This window comes from Pseudonaja textilis, chromosome 1 (genome assembly GCF_049901715.1).
Source record: "Pseudonaja textilis isolate UNSWEBS1 chromosome 1, rPseTex1.2, whole genome shotgun sequence".
In the NCBI taxonomy this organism is placed as follows: domain Eukaryota; kingdom Metazoa; phylum Chordata; class Lepidosauria; order Squamata; family Elapidae; genus Pseudonaja; species Pseudonaja textilis.
In genome coordinates, this window is record NC_141990.1 from 264,520,696 (window position 1) to 264,541,032 (window position 20,337).

The window sequence follows — 20,337 nt, forward strand, 5'->3', positions numbered from 1 at the left end:
ACTGCCCTCCCCCACTATAAGGTTTAAGGCCTATCATATAAATTTGATACATAATAAATAATAAATATACCTCAAGAGTTAATATTGCAGATAACACCTATGTTATCTCCAATATTCCCAACAGCACCTGCAGATTGTCCCCAGTTAAGCAGTAAAAGAAATACCAATTTAAAAAAAGAAAAGAAAATAGCAGAAACAATGGCAAGTTGCTAAACGTCATGACAGATTGGTGGATCCACCTAACACTCCTCAGACTTTTGAATAAGAAAACTCCCAAGATATTGATAATTTTTGATATTTATTTTTATTTTGAATGTGCAGTAGGGACCACCAGAGCACTGATCCAGTGGTCCTTGGATCAGAAATAGGAAATTGTGATTTTTAAGGGTAAAACTGTCCTCAGACAAGATGATGTCCTGAGCATGTCACATCTGAGAGCAAATTACTCAGTTACCAGGTACCAGAAGCACTGAAGACACTTGAAAAACTCAACAGAGAATGACTTCAATTCAGGACCAAATATGCAGAGAAGAAAAGTTATACAGTTATATTTATGTTTTGAGGTCCTGGATCCTCTGATTTTGTTGAAGTCAATCAAAAAAGAGCACCAGAGCAGAGAACTGTTTTCCTTTAAAACACAAAATGTGCTTCCACTTTTATCCAGAACTTGTAATTTGAAAGATAGAAAGACTGTCACAAGATTTATTACTTCTCTTTGCACAGATGGGGAAGGAACAAATTATAAAATTGTACCTAACAACTGTAGAAATCTGGCTAATCTCTCTATAGTACACAAGTACCATGTGAGAATTGTAAAGAAGTTTCAGAAATATAACTAAAACAAAGAGATTATAGCAGAGGTGATATTTATTTATTTTATTTTATTTGGTTTGTCAATTGTTTACAAGATAATAGGTGTAAGTAAAAACATAGTTATGAATACATGGATACATATAAGAAAAATAAAAGAAACAATAGGATAAGGATGGTAGGCACGTTGGTGTGCTTATGCATGCCCCCTACACACATCTTAGGAAAGGAGTGAGGTCAATAGTAGAAAGTCTAAGGTGAAAGTTTTTGGGGTTTGGGGAAGAAACCACAAAGTCAGGTAGAGTATTCCAGACATTGACCACTCTGTTGCCGAAGTCGTATTTCCTGCAATCAAGTTTGGTGCAGTTAACCTTGAGTTTGTATCTATTGTTTGCTCTTGTATTGTTATGGTTGAAGCTGAAGTATTCATTGACAGGTAGGACATTGTAATGTATGATTTTATATACTATACTTAGATCGGACTGAAGGCAGCGTAGTTCTAGATTTTCTAGGTCTAGAATTTCAAGTCTGATGGCATAAGGTATTCTGCAACGAGTAGAGGAGTGGAGAACTCTTCTTGTGAAATATTTCTGGACTTTCTCAACTATGTTAATATCAGATACGTAATGTAGGTTCCACGCTGATGAGCTGTATTTGAGTATTGGTCTAGCAAATGTTTTGTATGCTCTAGTTAGTAGTGTAATATTACCAGAGAAAAAGCTACATAAGATTAGGTTAACAAGTCTTAATGCCTTTTTGGCTATGTAGTTACAGTGGGCTCTAGCACTTAGATCATTAGAGATGAGTACTCAGAGATGAGTTATAATGAGTTATGAGATAATCATTAGAGATAAGTATTCAGCAGGTTCTGATCGGTTCTGGAGAACTGGTAGCGGAAATTTTGAATAGTTCAGAGAAATGGCAAATACCACCTCTGACTGGAGATTTTACAGTATCCTTCCCCTGCCACACCTACTAAGCCACGCCCACAGAACTGGTAGTAAAAAACCATTGAATCCCACCACTGGATTATAGGCATTAGTTAAATAGCAGAGGGGCATCCTTAGGGGGGCTGAAGGCGATAAAGGAAGGGCATGACATCATTACACAAATGTTGTGACTTAAGTCCATGAGTCAAACATATGATGTTGTCAGCATGCCTGTGACACCATTTTGGCAGAGCTGAGGACCACAATACTGAAATAGTATTTTTAAAAGAAATCAAATATAGAAAATATTCAACAAACTATATAGGAGTCTTCTTTAAGCTACCAGAAAATAACAAAAAAAGGCAGGCGAAACATGATAGGAAGAGCCCTAATTCTAAAAAAAATCTAACAACAGGATGATTTCAGAAACTGAGAACACGTTTTTTTTTATAAGCAGAATCTGGGCAGCTAGCAATCCAGGATGCTTTAATTTGGATCCCTGCACTGAAAGACTCAACAGTATAGCCTTTTCTAACTCTAAAATTCTAATTTTAGATTCCAGCCTGATGAGACTGAGGCTTACAGCTGTGTGTTGGGGCTGCATTACATGGGTATAGAATGGGCTACAGTCTTACTACCATTCTGATGCTGAAGTATATCTGCATACTACTAAAACTCTTGTGTCTATCATCTTCCAGTGGCAGAAGCGATGCATCGTAGGGCAGAACTTTTTCTGCAAAGGCAACTTAAGTGGGCTAACTTACACATGTCATCCAAACTCTGGGACCCCTGACTGCCATGGAATTGAAATTTGGCAAATTTTATAAAATGTTTTATGACATAAAAATTAGCGTTAAGCATTTTGTGACTTGACCGAAAATTTCATGAAACATTTTCTGTGATCAACTGCCAGGTTGGGCTACTTTCAGGGCAGATGCATTTCTCCCTGAATTTTTAAGAACTTTTACAGTACTTGAGAAATTCTGCTATTGTTGAAACCACTGAGTAATATCTCTGAAACAATTTAACAGATTGTGAGTTATCTAGCTTAATAAAAATGCATTATCATCACCACTACATCCAAAATTTAATCACATTTGGAAAGGTCACTTATTTCACATATAAAATGCCTATTTTCTGTCTAATTTCCCTTTGTAAAAAGCCAGCAAAGATTAATTTTTAGACCTTTAAAGAAAGAGGCAAATGCAATGATGCCGTTTACTGATTTTCATTGTTCTCGTACAACTGAGAAAAGCAATCCTGTTGGTCTAATGTTTGTTAAACAGATATTTTTCTACATTTGCAAAGACTACATTAGATTGGATATCTCATTATTCAAATAAGTTAGACTCATATTTTGGAACTAGGTAAGAGAGTTGGGGGCTGTCGTTTCAGGGTGGGATGGGACAACTTGCCACAGCCAACTTGCTATTGGCAACTTGCCGTGGCCACCTCACCACAGCCAATTCACCACGAGGCAACTCGCTATGGTCAACTCACTACAGGATAACTCACTGTGGGACAATTCAACAATTCAATTTAATTATTTAAAATATTGAAATATATTGAAATATTTTAAATATTGAAATATTTCTAGTTTTATCATTCACATTTCATTTTGCTTCTCCTTTGGCATCCTTTCCTTAATGATTCTATTGCAGTATTTTTTCGATATTAGTGTAACCTTTGTCCCATGGCGAGTTGGCCATAGCAAATTATCCCATGGTGAGTTAGCTGCAGAAAGGTGGCCGTGGCAGGTTGGAGGTGGCGAGTTGTTGTGGACCCTTTCCAGGTCTAAACTAGGAATCAGGTTGTTTCTGATTCTGAGTTCTGAAGCAGGCCAAATGTATTTGCACAGCCCTAGTAGCTTATCAGTAAAGATGGTATCCTTTGTGTTGTAACTGAACCAAGTGATGACAAACTCAATCAGACACAATGCTGGGAAAACACATATAAGGAATTAATTCATGCCATAGTTTTAAATGCCTGAATCCTCTTTGACTTACCAAAGCCAGTAAAGATTGTGCTAAGAGGAAAGCTGGATTGTGTAATGTACTGAAATTACACGATTAACAATAGAGTCACGCATTGCCAATTCTGTGGCTTGGCTTCCTAATGATTATCTAGTGCAAAAGAACTTATAAAAGGCCATTTGTGGGCAGATTTAATAGAAGACCTTTGTAAGTCATATAGTATACAATTCAGTTCCATTCAAAAGTGCCCAAGAGTGAAATCACAATATTAATTCAAACGCTTTTTGAATTCTGGTCTTTTCTTCTGCAGCAGACCTCCTTTTTTGCTCTCAATGAATTCACAACTGACAACTTAGCCCATTGCATATCAATAGTTCCTCTTTAGGGGATATAGCAGCATAATAGCAACATCAATTTAGTATACAAGTAGTCCTCAACTTACAAATTTTTGTCTAGGGACTGTTCCAAGTTACAACAGCATTGAAAAAAAGTGACTTAACAACTCATCCCCATGTTATAGCATCCCCATGATAAACTGATCAAAATTCAGGCATCTGGCAACTGGCATATATTTACAATTTCCAGTATATATAGTATATATTTACAGTATATGTTTACAATGGTTGCAGCATCCTGGGGTCATATGACTGCCATTTGTGACCTTCCCAGCCAACATCCTACAAACAAATTCAATGGGCAAAGCCAGAGTCACTTAACATTATCATGCTTCATTTAACAACTGCAGTGATTCACTTAATAATCGGGGCAAAAAGGTCATGATTCACTTAACAACTGCCTTAGTATGCAACAGAAACTCCAGTCATAAATCATACACCTGTACAGTATATAGAAATACTTACTGGGTTCAGGTAACATAAAAATAATGGGGTTTGTCTGTTCTGTATAGTATTACATACTTCTGAACTATTGTGGCTTGATAATAACTAATGAAACTGGATATGATGGCTTATTTAAGAATCTGAAATTAGCTGAGCATTTTCTTTCTCTTACCAATGATCTGCTGTGTATGCTTTCAGAGCTGGTTTTTTGGCAGCCTTGTCCTCTGGATTTGATGGAGGCACTTAGGAAAGATCCGAGATGACTTTTGGAGAGCTACAGCAATCTTGATGATTGCAACTTCTTGTAAGGGAGTAGCTGAAAAGTCAAGGGCCTTTCATACCTCTTGTGACTAGCAGACGTATTTGTAAGCAAACTGGTTCTTTCAACTTTTACTTTCTGAACTTTTGCTTTTTATTTTTAAATGTTAGTTGACTAGTTGAATGAGGATTTATATCAACCCCAGCTGGATTCTTTCTGTTTTCCTTCTTTGATTTATTTGACTGTCCTCATTCATTTCTGCCTTCTGTATGGAAACACATATGACTTTGGGTTTGTACTTTATTAACTTGCAAAAACAATTTGGACCTTATGGCCAGAAAAAAATCTTCCCTGTCTTTTTCGCTGTCTTTCTGCTCCCTCCCTGCTTTGAGCCAACAACAGTTCAGATTGCAGAGAGAAGGAGGAGGCTGACACCCAAGGGACGAAACACACTCTGGCTAAGAAGATGCAATCTTTAATTGACCCTCTCCCCCCAAAAAAGGTTTGATGAACTTATAAACTTTGCTCAATTAAAAAAAAAACACAGAGACATTACATTTTTTTAAGCCTGCAAGAAGAATTTGTTTTTAAAGCAGTAGATTCGTTGGGAAGAAATACAGATATGGAAATAACACAGATGGTGGAGAACATCGAGAAGAAGAAATGTGATTTCCCAGCCATAAAATGTCCAGGAAGTAATAATATACATTTGGACATTATAGAGCCTGGGCATCAAGCAGAAATTGTAGAGTCGACTCCGTACAACTCCTGGAAGCTTAACACTGTACATTTATATAAAAATAGAGAACTCGCTGGGTCAACGAATGCAAATGGGTTTTTTTTAAAGGGGTTTGATGGAAAGTGGGTGTTATGTCCCCGGGACTGACACACGTTCCCCATCAGGTCCGTTCCTTCCGCAGCCCCCATTGGCTGGCTCCCTTCGACAGCCGGTTATAAAAGCCGGCTGTGAGGTTGAGCCAGCCGCTGTTTGCTGGTAGGTCTGCCTGGTTAGAAGCAGACGCGACAGCCCCCTTTTTCCCCTGAATAAAGTGTGTTATTGGAATGCTCTGGTGTGGCCTCCCCTTCTTTCCGATCTATAACATTGGCGACGAAGGTGGGATCTGGCCAACCAGCAGCAATAGAAAAGAGCTGAAATCACACACCAAACGCTGAACTGTAGCCGCGCCGTGAGAGCTCGGTCAGTTGTGGATTGCAGAAGTGAAAGCGGAGCGTGTAGCTGCTCCGCGTAAAAAAAAAAAAAAAAGCTACGTGAAGAGCAGGGCGCTGAGAGCCTTAGCCGCCGACACTGAGGGCAGAATTCAACTGCTGGTGTTCGAATTCTGCTGTTAGCAAGCTTGGCGCTGTACTCGCAGCCGCCAGAACGCATTGGGCGCGCGATTTGAATAGCTGTCAGCACGACGCTACAGCTATAGCCACCTACGCCTTTGGGAAGGCGCGAAATTTAAACGGAAGTCAGTTACGGGCTACAGCAACAGCCCACAGAGTCACATAGAGCGTGAAACACAGAGAGAACCTCTAAGAGCTGAAACACTAAGCTGGGGCAGATCTGCAAGCTACTGCTGCCACGCTTATCAGGGCCATTGTATTCCCAGTGAGATTGGCCAGTCTACCAACAGACTGAAAGCCACACTTATCAGGGCCATTGTATTCCCAGTGAGATTGGTCAGTCTACCAACAGACTGAAAACCCAATATGAATTCAAATCCGACGTTCCCGCCATTTAAGCCAGATGAAGACAAGTGGAACTCTTACAGAAACCGCTTCAATCACTACATTGATGCCATTGGTCTGGCCGATGCTACAGAAAACAGGAAGAAATCGTACTTCCTGAGTTACTGCGGGGCCGCAGTGTTCGATACCGCCACAGCGCTATTTGCACCCAGGGAGTTAAAGAGCGTCCCCTGGCCCGAGCTGTTAGAGACACTCTCTAACCACTATTCCCCAAAACCATCGCAGATCGCGAGACGTTTTGCCTTTCGCATGAGGAAGCAAGCAGATGGGGAATCTATCAATCAGTATTTGGCCGCCCTGAGAACCGCAGCTCTCCACTGCGAATTCAAAAATTACCTAGACGACATGCTCCTTGATCAACTCGTCTGTGGAGTCAAAGACTTAAGATTGCAGAGGCGTTTGCTGGCTAGAAAAGACCTCAACCTCACTCAAGCGATCGAGGAAGCCTTGGCAGCAGAGCTAGCGACCCAATCAGCCACCGAAATACAAGGGAGCGCAGCCAAATCCAGTCCAGTCACCATCCACTCAGAGGAGGTGGTGAGTGAAGAAGACCCCGTCGAGCACCTAGAAGTTCATCGACTCAAGCCATCCAAGCAGCCACAGGTAGGAACTAGGCCTGGGAACAGCAACACGTCCAAACACATCCTGTTGTGCCTCGCCTGCGGGGTTCCCATGCCAGAACGACTTGCAGGTTCAGGAACGTCACCTGCAACAATTGCGGCAAGAAAGGCCACATCGCCAGGGCCTGCCAGGCAACACACGTGGCTCCACAAAAGGTAGCATCCTTTTACTCCCCTCCGGGGCCACCCAGGCAAGTAGAAAATTGTTACACGTGCTACCAAGCTAACCACACTTTTCTGACACCTAATAAAATCACGCTTTCTATCCATTTAGAAGGTAAACCCTGTCTTATGGAAGTCGATACCAGGTCAGCACTCTCGATCATCTCATGGAGCACGCTCAAGAAACTACGACCCAACCTGTCCAGAAACCAGCTCCAGAATTGTCGTCTCACCTTGAGGAACTACCAGGGGAAGAACATCCCAGTACTCGGAACAGGCAAGTTCCTTGTTAAATTCAAATCCTTTAAAGGCCATCTGCCTTTAGTGGTGGTAGATGGTACCCTCCCTAGCCTTTTGGGGTTGGATTGGTTCCCCTATCTCGGCCTTAGCTTAACGGGAGTTCATGCTATCTCACCTTCCGATATCGACTCGCTATTTTCAGACTATGCTGATGTGTTCAGCGATGAATTGGGTTGTTATAAGGGTATGCCCATCTCCTTTTCAGTGGACCCCCAAGCAGTTCCCGTCCGTTTAAAGCCACGCAGAGTACCATTTGCTCTGCGCTCTAAACTGGACGCAGAACTGGACAAATTGCTCAAACAAGGGGTGATCGAGCCCACGGATTTTGCTAAGTGGGAGACCCCAATTGTCACACCCCTAAAAAAAGATGGCAGTATAAGAATGTGTTCTGACTACAAGACCACAATTAACCGCTATCTGCAGACTAGCGCGTACCCAGTTCCGGTGATCCAACACTTACTACACACATTTGAACCAGGAACCATATTCGCCAAATTGGATATGTCACAGGCTTATCAACAGTTTCCTGTAGACAACCAAACGGCCAAATTGCAAACAATTGTCACCCACAGAGGGGCATTCCGATGCAAACGTCTCCAATTTGGCGTTAGCGTCGCCCCAGGTATATTTCAGTCATTAATGGAACGGATACTGCAAGGCCTCCCTGGCGTGGTTCCGTATTTTGATGATATTTTGGTATCAGCCAGGGACAGACCCCAGCTTCTCCTCAGAGTCAGAGCGGTATTGGATAGGTTCAGGCAGCATGGCCTCAAACTAAAAAGGGAGAAGTGTGCCATCGCCACTAAGCAGGTGGACTTTCTTGGGTATAAAATAGACGCCTCAGGCATCCACCCGGTGGAATCCAAAGTCAAAGCCATTCACAAGGCACCCACTCCTTCTTCCAAGTCAGAGTTACAGGCTTTCCTGGGGTTGCTAAACTTCTATGCATCGTTCCTACCCCACAAAGCGTCAGTAGCAGAACCGCTGCATAGACTCCTAGACAAAAACACCCCATGGTATTGGGGACCCAAAGAGGATTACGCTTTTAAGGCAGTTAAGTCGCTGCTCACCTCGGACGCTGTCTTAATACAGTTTAACCAACACCTTCCTCTAGTCTTAGCAGCAGACGCCTCACCTTTCGGGATCGGGGCTGTCTTGAGTCACAGACTGCCCAACGGCTCTGAAGCCCCAATCGCCTTCTTTTCAAGAACCTTTTCCGCAACTGAACGTAACTACAGCCAAATTGACAAAGAGGCCCTAGCCGCCGTAGCTGCGGTCAAAAAATTCCATGAATTTCTTTTTGGTCACAATTTCGAACTTGTCACAGACCACAAACCACTATTGGGGCTTCTCTCAGGTGAAAAGCAGACACCGCAAGTCTTGTCACCTAGGATGACTAGGTGGACCTTATTCCTGGCGGCTTACTCGTACAAATTAGTTCACCGTCCAGGAAAACACCTTAGCCACGCCGACGCCCTCAGCCGCTGCCCGTTGCCGGCACCCGTGGAGGACCCGGCCCCGGTACATGCCATTTTCGATGCCAGTGAGTTCAACCTTCCAGTCACTGCCGGCGACATTGCCCTCCACTCCAAAAAAGACAAACTTATCGCCCAGGTTCTGGACTGGGTACGGAGGGGGTGGCCGGGCAGCGATCTCTCAACTAAATTCTCACCGTTTAAAACCCGCCAGCAAGAGCTTTCCAGTTTGCAGGGCTGCCTGTTATGGGGGACCAGAGTTGTCATTCCAGAACCACTGCGCACACCCGTCCTGAAGGCGCTGCACGAGGGACATCCCGGCATCGTCCGGATGAAAGCGTTGGCTCGGAGTTACGTCTGGTGGCCGGGCATGGATGACGAAATAGCAAAATGGGTAAGCTCCTGCCGTCCCTGTCAGGAATCCAGGCCAGCACCGCCAATCACCACCCCAACCAAATGGGAAAGCGCCAACGCACCGTGGTCACGTTTGCACATTGACTTGGCCGGGCCATTCCACGGCAAGACTTTCCTGGTGGTCATTGATTCATTCTCAAAATGGATCGACGTGGCCCTCCTACTCGCGACCACCACCCGAGCAATTGCCCAGGCTCTGACCCGCCTATTTGTTACACACGGTCTACCTGATACCATAGTCTCAGACAATGGGCCCCAATTTACGTCCACAGAATTCAGTCGGTATGTCACCAACCTAGGCATCCGACATATCCTGACGGCGCCCTTTCACCCCGCTAGCAATGGGTTGGTGGAGAGAGCCGTTAGGACAGCAAAAGAGGCGTTGGCAAGATTCACTCAAGACGACTGGCACTCCAGACTCTCTCGTTTTCTTTTGAGCCAACACTCAACCCCATGCACTGTCACAAATAAGTCTCCAGCCGAGCTACTGATGGGCAGACGTTTGAGGACGGTGTTAGATAGACTGCACCCCCACTATTTCCCTGACACACCAATTGGTTCTAACAGTAGGGTCAGGAGTTTTGTATTACAGGACCGAGTGTTTGCCCGGAACTACGCGGGCGATCCGTTGTGGGTACCCGGAAGGATCGTGGCCATCACCGGCCCGAGATCATACCGCATCCAGCTGGAGGACGGGCACATCTGGCGGAGACATCTGGACCAGATAAGAAGTCGCCAGAGCGAATTTGCCAACTCTGACCCAGGGACTCCAGGGACACTCCAGTCGCCGCTCCTGAATCCGAGTTGGGACCACCAGAGTGACCAGCCTCCGCCAGCCGAACCGAGGGAACAGACGGTAGACCGGGACCGTCCACCAGAGTCGCCAGCCTTACCGTCCAATGACACTACCAGGTTACGTGACGATGACAGTTCAACAATCCAACCTGAAGGCTGTGGTCATTCCCAGACTCCAGACCGAGTTCCGGATCGACCCTGTGCTCCCGCAAGCCCTGTTCCTGACTCACCGAACTCTGTGCCACTTTGTGTCTAACCAGAATTGCGCCGGTCAGGGCGCTCGCACAGGCCACCCGTTTACTTAAAAGACTATTCGTGTTCGTATCTGGGGGAAGGGTGTTATGTCCCCGGGACTGACACAAGTTCCCCATCAGGTCCGTTCCTTCCGTGGAGGCGTCAGCAGCCCCCATTGGCTGGCTCCCTTCGACAGCCGGTTATAAAAGCCGGCTGCGAGGTCGAGCCAGCTGCTGTTCGCTGGTAGGTCTGCCTGGTTAGAAGCAGACGCGACAGCCCCCTTTATTCCCCTGAATAAAGTGTGTTATTGGAATGCTCTGGTGTGGCCTCCCCTTCTTTCCGATCTATAACAGTGGGAAACTGATTTAAGACATTTAATTGAGGAATGATTTTATCTGGAATTTTGGAGGAAGATAGATTGGCTTTGGAAACCTATTGTATTCAAACAATCTGTATAAGAGATAGTATAAAGAAACAATCTTGGCTATCTGATTTAGGACCAATTAAGGTTAATATTTTAGATGATAGGGGACTGAAGTCATGGTACATTTTCTTTAAAAAAGAAATATTGGTTTTTAAAACAAACAAACAAACAAAACATAAAAATATCAAATCATCTTCCATATATGTACATACAGTGTGCCGGTTGGTTTACAAATTGTTTTATGCTTCCATTTCATAGTCTTCAATTATAATTACATTGTATATAATCTCGTATTTTCAATCAATATATTAAATACATTAATATCATTATTAATCAATCATTTGACTATAGTTTTATTCATTCATGTTTTCCAAAATGATCATATTTTACTTAATTTGTTTTATGACAATTCGTATTATCATCCCAGATCTATCCTAGAATCATTTTGTAGATATAATAAGAAAAGAATACATCTTTATATATTTATTATTTTCTAAAAGTCTACCTATTTCATTACTATATTTTATTGTCTAACCATTGATAGAAAAGATCCCAAATTTTATAGAATTGTTTATCTTCTTGTTCTCTAATTTCAAATGTCAATCTACTCATTTCAGCACATTCCAATATTTTCTTAATGATTTCCTCCTGTGATGGTATTTTCTCATTTTTCCAGTTTTTAGCAAATACAATCCTAGCCACTGTTAATACATTTACAATCAGGTATTTCAAGTCTTTACTATATATTTCAGGTAAAATTCCCAATAAAAATATTTCTGGTTTCAAATCTATATGCACTTTTGTCATTTTTTCCAACCACGTGTGGATTTTAGTCCAGTATTTTTTAGCATCCGCACAAGTCCACCACATATGGCAATATGAGCCAGGTATCTGATGAAATTTCCAACGTTTTTCGGATTTATTCTTGAACATTCTTGCTATTCTTGTCGGGGGAAAGTGCCACCTGTAAAACATCTTATACAAATTTTCTTTATATGCTGTTGACATTGTCATTTTATAAGTTTGAGACCACAATTTTTGCCATTTCTCTAGATCAATCCCATATCCAAAATTCTTCCCCCAAGTAATCATAGTTTCTTTGACTTGTTCTTCTTCTAATTTAATTTCTAATAAATATCCATACAATTTTTAAATCACCTTTTCATCAGTACCTGTCAAAATCTTATCTAAGTCGGTCAGTTTATCATAGAAACCTTCTGTTTTAGAATCTTTATCATACCTTGAATGTATTTGCGCATATGAAAACCAATTCATCTTTATACCTTGTTCCTCTAATTTTTGTATAGACTTAAGTTCACCCTTTTCATTCAATATTTCACCATATCTGTTTGTTCCTTTTTGTATATTATAGGATAAGAAAATGCTTCAATAGTTGATAGCCAGACTGGAATTTTCAAATAACATTGTCTTTTAATCTTCTCCCAATTTAACCACAGAGACTCCCGTATATGTCTTCTAAAGTACCCCTGTGTTTTAGTTCCTTTATACCATAAAAAAGCATGCCACCCCAACAACAGGTCATGTCCTTCTAATGTCAACAATCTAGTATTTCTTAATGTTATCCATTCCTTAACCCACATCAAATTTGTAGCTTGGTAATACAACTCCCAATTAGGCAAACCATATCCTCCTCTTATTCTAGCATCTTGCAAAAGTTTTAACTTTATTCTCGCTTTCTTACCTTGCCATATATATTTCAACACAATTTTATTTAAATCTTCAAAGTAGTCTTTTCCAAGCCTAATTGGAATTGTTTGAAACAAATATAAAATTCTGGGTAATATATTCATCTTGATTGTTGATATTCTCCCTATTAATGACAGTTGTAAATTTTCCCATTTCGCCAAATCTAGCGCTATCTGCTGTTTATATTTGATATAATTATTTTCTTTTAGTGTACTACATCTTGCTGTCAAGTATATCGCCAAGTACTTGATCTTATTCGTGACCTGAATTTTCAATAGGTCTGCCAATTCTTCCTTTTGTCTTGATAGCATATTCTTTGTCAAGATCTTTGTCTTATCTTTATTTATTTTCAAACCAGCCACCTTTCCATATGTCTCTATCTTTTCTATCAATTTTGATGCTGTTTCTAGTGGGTCTTCTAAAATAAAAACCAGATCATCTACAAAATGCTTGTAACTTAAATTCTTCCTTTTTAATTTTCATCCCTTTTATATTATTTTCATCTCTAATATTTCTGTTTAGCACTTCCAAAATTAACACAAACAACAAAGGTGATAGCGGGCACTCTTGTCTTGTTTCTTTTCTTATATCGATAGATTCTGTCAGTTCTCCCCCTATCATTACCTTTGCCATCTGCTTATGATATATAGCTTCTATTGCTTGAATAACTTTTCTAGCAAAGCCCATCTGTTCGAGCAGTAATAACATGAATCGGCAATTCACATTATCAAATGCCTTCTGTGCATCTAGAAATATCAAAGCAATTTGTTTTTCGGGATGTGCCTCGTAGTATTCCAAAGTATCCAAGATTACTCTCATATTGTCTTTGATTTGTCTCTTTGGCAGAAATCCATTTTGGTCAGGATGGATAAAATTATTTAAATATTTTTTAAGTCTTTCTGCCAATATTGAAGAAAAGATTTTATAATCTGCGTTTAGTAGGGAGATGGGTCTATAGTTCTTGATTTGTAATGGATCGGTCTCCTCTTTTGGAACAAATGTGATATAAGCTTCTGACCATGATTTAGGTATCCTCTTCTTTAACATAACTTCATTCATAACTTCTAGCAATGGAAAATTCAATGATTCTTGTAATGTTTTGTAAAATTCTGCCGGAAATCCATTTGGGCCTGGTGCCTTTCCATTATTATTATTTTTAAGTGCTTCAGTTAACTCCATCATTGTTATATTGCTTTCTAACATTGTTTCAATCTCTTTAGGTATCTGGGGTAAATTAGCATTCTGTAAATACTGTTTAACTCTTTCCTCATCAATATTCTCTTGTGGGTATAGTTTCCCATAAAAATCTCGAATAATTTCCTTCTTCTCTTTACTACCATAGCAAACTTGGCCTTGGTCATCTACTAATTGCAATATTTTTCTTTCTCCTTTCTCAATTTATATGCTAACCATCTACCTGGTTTATTTGCATCTTCAAAATAGTTCTGTTTGGCACCTCTAATTTTTTGTGCTAATTCTTCTTTTTCTATTAGACGCATTTTATGTTTGGTTATATCCATTTTTAACATAATGTCCTTTCTCTGTGGCATTTTCTGTAGCTCTTTTTCAAGTCCTTTATAATCATCTTCTAATGCCTTAGAGGCTAATCTTTTCATGGTATTTCTTTTCCTTGTATAGTCTATTATCAAGCCTCTGGCATATGCCTTCATTGTATCCCATACATTCTGGATTGATGTATCTTCTTTTTTGTTTTCTCCAAAGAAAAAGGCCAATTCTTTCTCCATCCACTGTGTGAAGTCTTTTCCCTTTAAAATAGTATTATTTAACACCCATCTAGATCTTTTTCTTTGTCCTTTCCATTTAATTGTCATTGAATTGTGATCTGCCCAAGTACTTGTTTCAATATTTATTTCTTGAATATTAGTTAACAATTCTGTTGACATCCATATCATATCTATTCTGGACCATGATAAGTGTCTATTTGAGTAGAAGGGGTATTGTTTAGTTTTAGCATTTCTTTCTCTCCATGTATCTTTTAAGTTTATTTCATCTACCATTTTAAAAAAAGATTTAGGGAGCGTCTTTCTATTTTGCTTTATTGTTTTCTGTGCTGTGTAGTCCAGTTTATTGTCTACAATTCCATTAAAATCTCCCATCATAACTATATTAACATAGTCCAGTTCAACTATTTTCATATGTAATTTTTTATAGAATTCTTCTTGATTGTCATTCGGGGCATAGATTGCAATAAGGAGTGTTTTCGTATTGTTGTCTATTATTTCCACCATTAATATTCTTCCGTCGTCATCAGTATAAATCAATTTCGCTGAGATGGTCTCTTTAATATATAAAACCACTCCTCTTTTCTTACATTGTGTCAAGGAAGTGAATATTTTCCCTAATTTTGGCTATATCAACAATTGTTCATATTGTTTTTTTAATATGTACTTCTTGTAGGCAGATTATATCAAATGTTAATTTCTCTAATTTATGAAAGATTTTCCTTCTTTTAACGGCTGAGTTAAGTCCATTTATATTAATTGTAATCAATTTTTTATCTTCCATGGTTATATTTTGTAATTAGGTTTGACAGCTCTTGTGGATCTTGGTTCACATTGTTCTTTAGCTTCCTCCTTTCCACCTACTGCACCTTCTTCTTTTTCAGTCATCATTTGGGAATCCTCTTGGAATTCAATTAGTGAAATTTCTTTTTCTGCCTTTTCCTCCCCTCTGAAAAATTCTGTGTAAAATGATTCAGCTTTCTCAATTGAGTCAATTCTATATCTCTGTTCTTGCCATGTAAACATTAAACCTTCTGGAATCAGCCATCTATAATTCACCTCTTTTTAAAGTAACAATTTGGTCAAGAATCGGTATTCTCTTCTCATCTCTCTCACTCTTCTGGGTACTTGTTTCAAGAACACAATCTCCTTATCTTTGTATTTCAATGCTTTCTCTCTTGCCACTTGCAATATTTGCGTTTTAATGGCTTTCTTTGTAAATCTGATGTGAACTTCTCTTGGTAAGCTATTTCTCATCGCATATCTTGTAAAGACTCGATAAACCTCATCTATTCCATCCATCATCTTCTCTTTAGTTATTTCCAAAGCTTCAGCCAATATTTCTATCATTATCTCAGTTAGATTTTGTCCTTTTTCTTCCTCTATGTTTTGGAATCTAAGATAAAATTCTGATCTGTCCATCTCCCATCTCAGCATACCACTTTTATCTTGTTCAACCACAGTTAATCTGTTATCAATGTCTCCAATCTTCTTGTCTCTTTATCTTCTTCTTCAATTTTTTGGAGTCTCTCATCATACTTCATCATCATTTGTTGGATGTTCTCCACTTTTTCATCAGTTTTCCCTGTTCTTTGTTCAATGTTCTCTATTCTCTTTTCAATATTCTCTGATCTTATTTGAATATTTTGAATTCCTTGCATAATCATCTGCAGGGTCACTTTTTCTTGTTCTTTTTCTTGCCTTAATATTGTCTGTATTAAACGTTGTCCTCCAGATGGTGGAGAGGAAGAAGTGGAAGTTGAAGAACCAGGAGCTATTAATTTCCTACTCATTTTGAGGAGTTCAAGATCTTCAGGTTCTTCTAGACCTTAATCCAGTTGTAAAATAACCCATTGCAGTTCCAAATAAAAATAGTAGGAAAAAAGTAGGAGAATAGTAGGAAAAGAGAAGCCAAATAGTAATAATAATAGAAAAAGAAGAAAAAATTTCTTCAGGTTCTTGTATACCTTAATCCAGTCGGTTGGTTAGATGACAGTAAAAATTCAAAAATGATGGAAAAGACCATAAACAGACCATGAACACACACAAAAAAGTTGTAAAATCCTAAAAAAGGTGAAAGGAAAAATTCTTCACGTTCCTCAACACCTTAATCCAATTAAGAGATCTCAAATATAAAAGTATGCATAAAAATAACCCACCCACCCCCCAAAAAGAAAAAGAAAACCAATATGGAAGATAGATTGAAAGACAAAAATACCAAGAAGGGAAAGAGAAGAAAAAGGGTACTCCCTTAAAAAGAAAAGGAAGGTAAGTATTAATACTAGAGCTTTTCCTTTAAAATAAAAAGCAGATGTACAAATTTAACTTCCAAAGACAACAAAAAAACAAAAAACAAAGACAAATTCCAGAGAGCCAAAAATCCAAATAGCTATTGCAAAAAAAAGTAAACTGATGAGGAGGGGTAGCACAGCTTAAAAAGAATGAAAAGAGCACACTGCACTTTGTTTAATTATCCAAGGCTCTTGTTATAACTCTCTTCTCCAAAGACTTATCGCCTTTTCTTTTCCTAAGCTTCAACACCAGACTCCAGCTGTTGATAGAAACCCAGAAGAGCACCTGTAATAATACTCTCCCGTGCTCTTCCCTCTATCTTATCAAGCAAGCAATGTCCTTGAAACAAAGTCTCAGTTCTTTCTCAGCTTTGTCTGGTCAAAAGAAAAATAGAATATTTCCAAGCCTCTAGTTGGCAGTGTTACAAAGTTTCTTTAGCTTTCACTTTCCCCCTCCTTTTCCAAGCAAAATATAATAAGAATATTTGTTAACTACTTTGTTATTAATATAGTTTACCAATGACAGGCTAACAATTTGAAAGTAAGTTTAGTAGTTTAACAGTTTAAAATTATTTTAGCCCGTTTCTCAAGGGGTGGGAAATCAAAATTGTTATACTGTACCAATCAGCATTCAGTTAGGGAGGATGCTATGCATTCATGTGTTCTTTTTTAAGACACTTTTTGTTGATATCTTTTTGGGGTGTGGGTTTTCCCCCCAAATATTGTGGTGTTTTGTATTTTAATCTTTTTTCAATAAACTAAAAAAAAATGCAAAAAAAAGAAACAATAATTAAAACAAATAACGGTTTAGCATGAAGTGGGTGAGTCTGATCAGTAACTTCTTAGTTTCTCAGCAATAGAAAAGGTTTAATCTGATTTATGAGCAGTGAAGGGAAAGCAGAGTTACAAATGTCATGGTTCAGCTACAGAATCCACAACTGCACACTGAATTTGTCTTTGCAGGAGTCATTCAACGATGCACAGCTGTGAAATACCATTACACATCATCTTCCCTGCCACGCAACTTGCCTATGAATGTTACCAATACCATCCGCCAGGATGAATGGCACGCTCTCCGTAAGTGTCATCCTTATATGTGCATTATCAGAACCATTATCAGATTCACATAGAGTGAATCATCCTCAGGTCTCTCCTAGGACTTTCTATCTGTCTCTCTGCCTCTGCCTCTGCCTGTCTGTCTCTGTCTCTGTCTGTCTATCTCTCTGACTGTCTGTCTCTGTGTTTGCATGCTTTGTTTCTGTAGAGAAAGATAGACCTGAATGTTAGCATATCAATGAGAGAGATATTCTTGGACCAGATGTATTAGCTTTCCATATGTGCCAAAAGCTAATATATGTGACAAAAACAAGCATATTCCATGTTTGTTCAAGAATAGTCTGCTGATTTGCTTGCATATTTAACATTTGAATAACTCAGCAAGAAGTGAATATAAGCAGACAAGTTGCTTGCATTGGAATAGTTTAGATTCTTTCAGAAGCCAGGAACTAAATCAGGCATTTACCATCTTTCTTTCCAGATTCCTTCCCAGAATTTCCAATTATTCAGTTGAACAGGATTGAAACAAATATATGTTACTCTTAGATGGCTGAAAATGTACATATTTAAAACAACCAGAAAGCAAAGAATCAAAAAGATGGTTGTAGGGAATTACAGTTTTAATCATATAATGGAAGCAATGAAAAGAGCTTCAGAGCAATCACTTATCTAGATTAAGGAAATCTACCTGTTCTGGAGTTATCTCTACCCAAAAGGCTCTGAAGAGTTTGGAGAAAATTATGCCACATATTTCATTCTGGATTGAAAGCTGCAGGAAGAATTTTGCATGCTTTTGTTCAAGTGTTCCTGACTTTCAAGCCAGATACAACCCTACAATGCTTATTATATAATATCCAAGAGCTTATTTCTCTGGCATCATCATTCTGAGTTAGTTTATACCTTATATCAGGAAGGGAACTTGAGGCTGAGTCATGATCTCATGCAGCTGTGCCAAAACATTTTGGCAGTCCGAGAGCCTTGTTTGATTACATCTGTGTGATTGCCTGCAATTTTGCAGTAAGAAACCTGTAGACATGCTTATGTAAACTCCAAAATAGACTTGACCCATGTGGTTTAAAAAACAACAACCCTTCTTCCAAGGAAAGAAACCAGACTTCTGATCTTACCCATTTGTGTGGCACAACTTTACTTGTTGCAAAAATTAAAAAAGGGGCCAATGCAATCCATTTTTAAAAATATTTTTGTCAAGGAAGCAATAGATAAGATCAGAAAATCCCTAGAACTCACATCTGAGTGGATCATCTACCTTAATTCAGAGGAAATTGTTGTTCCAACCTGTTGCTTTCCAGTGCAAATGCAAATTCTTTATGGTGACTGAAATCCAATATATCTGGAGAGCATAAGATTGACAAAATCTTAGCTAGCAATTCCCCACTCCCCATGTCTTCACTGCCCCAATCTCGATCATTTATTAGGCTGCTCCCATTATTCCTCTCCCATCTGGTCTGTTTACCTTCTTGAATCCTTATGAGCTCTTGTCAAGTGGCAATCAGATTGAGGCAGTGGCAGTAGTCAGTACACCATAATGTAATGTCCTCTGAGATTATGGCAGCATTACATCAGAACATAATGTCTTCTGCAACAAATCATAGATGATCCCATATTCACAGCCTGATTACTCTGCATTGCATTGCACTGCACTGCACTTACCAAACTGCCTGATTGCTTGAACATTCAAGGAAATTACCCATGATGATCCCAGAAAAACAGAAGAACACCTACAAACAAAGTATTTTCAGTGGGGCAGATTTACAGTACCTCCTCCTGCTTGGTTTGTTTGTTTTAATTGCTTTATATGGTTCTCAAAATCAACAAACATCCTGTCCTAAGGAGAACATAAATTGCAGAACTCTAGAGCAGAGACTACAGCTATAGTCCACACTAGAGGGTGTCAGCTTTGAAAAGACTGCCCTAAAGTTGTCTAGGAGACTCTCTGTGGGTTTTCTTCCTCTACTGTTCTCCCTCTTCTTTCTTCCATGCACCAACAATGCCTCCTTCTCAGACCTGCGGAGGATGACAGCTGGCTTCATCGGTATGGCAGTGTCCATAATCCTCTTTGGGTGGATCATTGGCATGCTGGGTTGCTGTCAACAACATGAGCTCATGCAATATGTAGCTGGACTGCTCTTCCTTATGGGAGGTAATTTTTTTAAAAAAAATATTATTGTTAAAAATAGGTTTGGGTATAATCCTGGCATTTGTATTATGCATTGTATGCATTGAATCCATGCCTTAACAGAGGAACCGAGTGCATAGACGAAAAGAACACAGAAGCCAGAATGCCATTATTTGTATAATTATGCTGTAACTTAAACTTTTCATCCCGGTTAAATAGGTAGAAATCTAGTGCAATGTTGATTTGCGGGCATGAAGAGAGAATATGTTGCTGGTTTCTTTGCTAAATGTCTATGGAGATTCTCAGTCATTCAGGTCATGTTTGTCCCAAAGGTGCTTTTTTCAAGAGGCAACTGGACTTTCTGGTTTTTCTTTGAAGACATTTCACTTCTCAGCCAAGAAGCTTCTTCAGCTCTGAC

General features: G+C 39.5%; 1 protein-coding gene across 1 annotated transcript in view; it reads left to right on the forward strand.

Annotated features, from left to right (window-relative positions):
• Positions 1-20,337, forward strand: part of LOC113438447 (transmembrane protein 178B-like) — a 38,377-nt gene that overhangs the window by 14,470 nt on the left and 3,570 nt on the right. The window contains exons 2-3 of the mRNA XM_026703814.2: positions 17,690-17,803; positions 19,806-19,943. Of these exons, the coding sequence (XP_026559599.1) occupies positions 17,690-17,803; positions 19,806-19,943 (252 nt within the window). The remainder of the gene's footprint in view (positions 1-17,689; positions 17,804-19,805; positions 19,944-20,337) is intronic.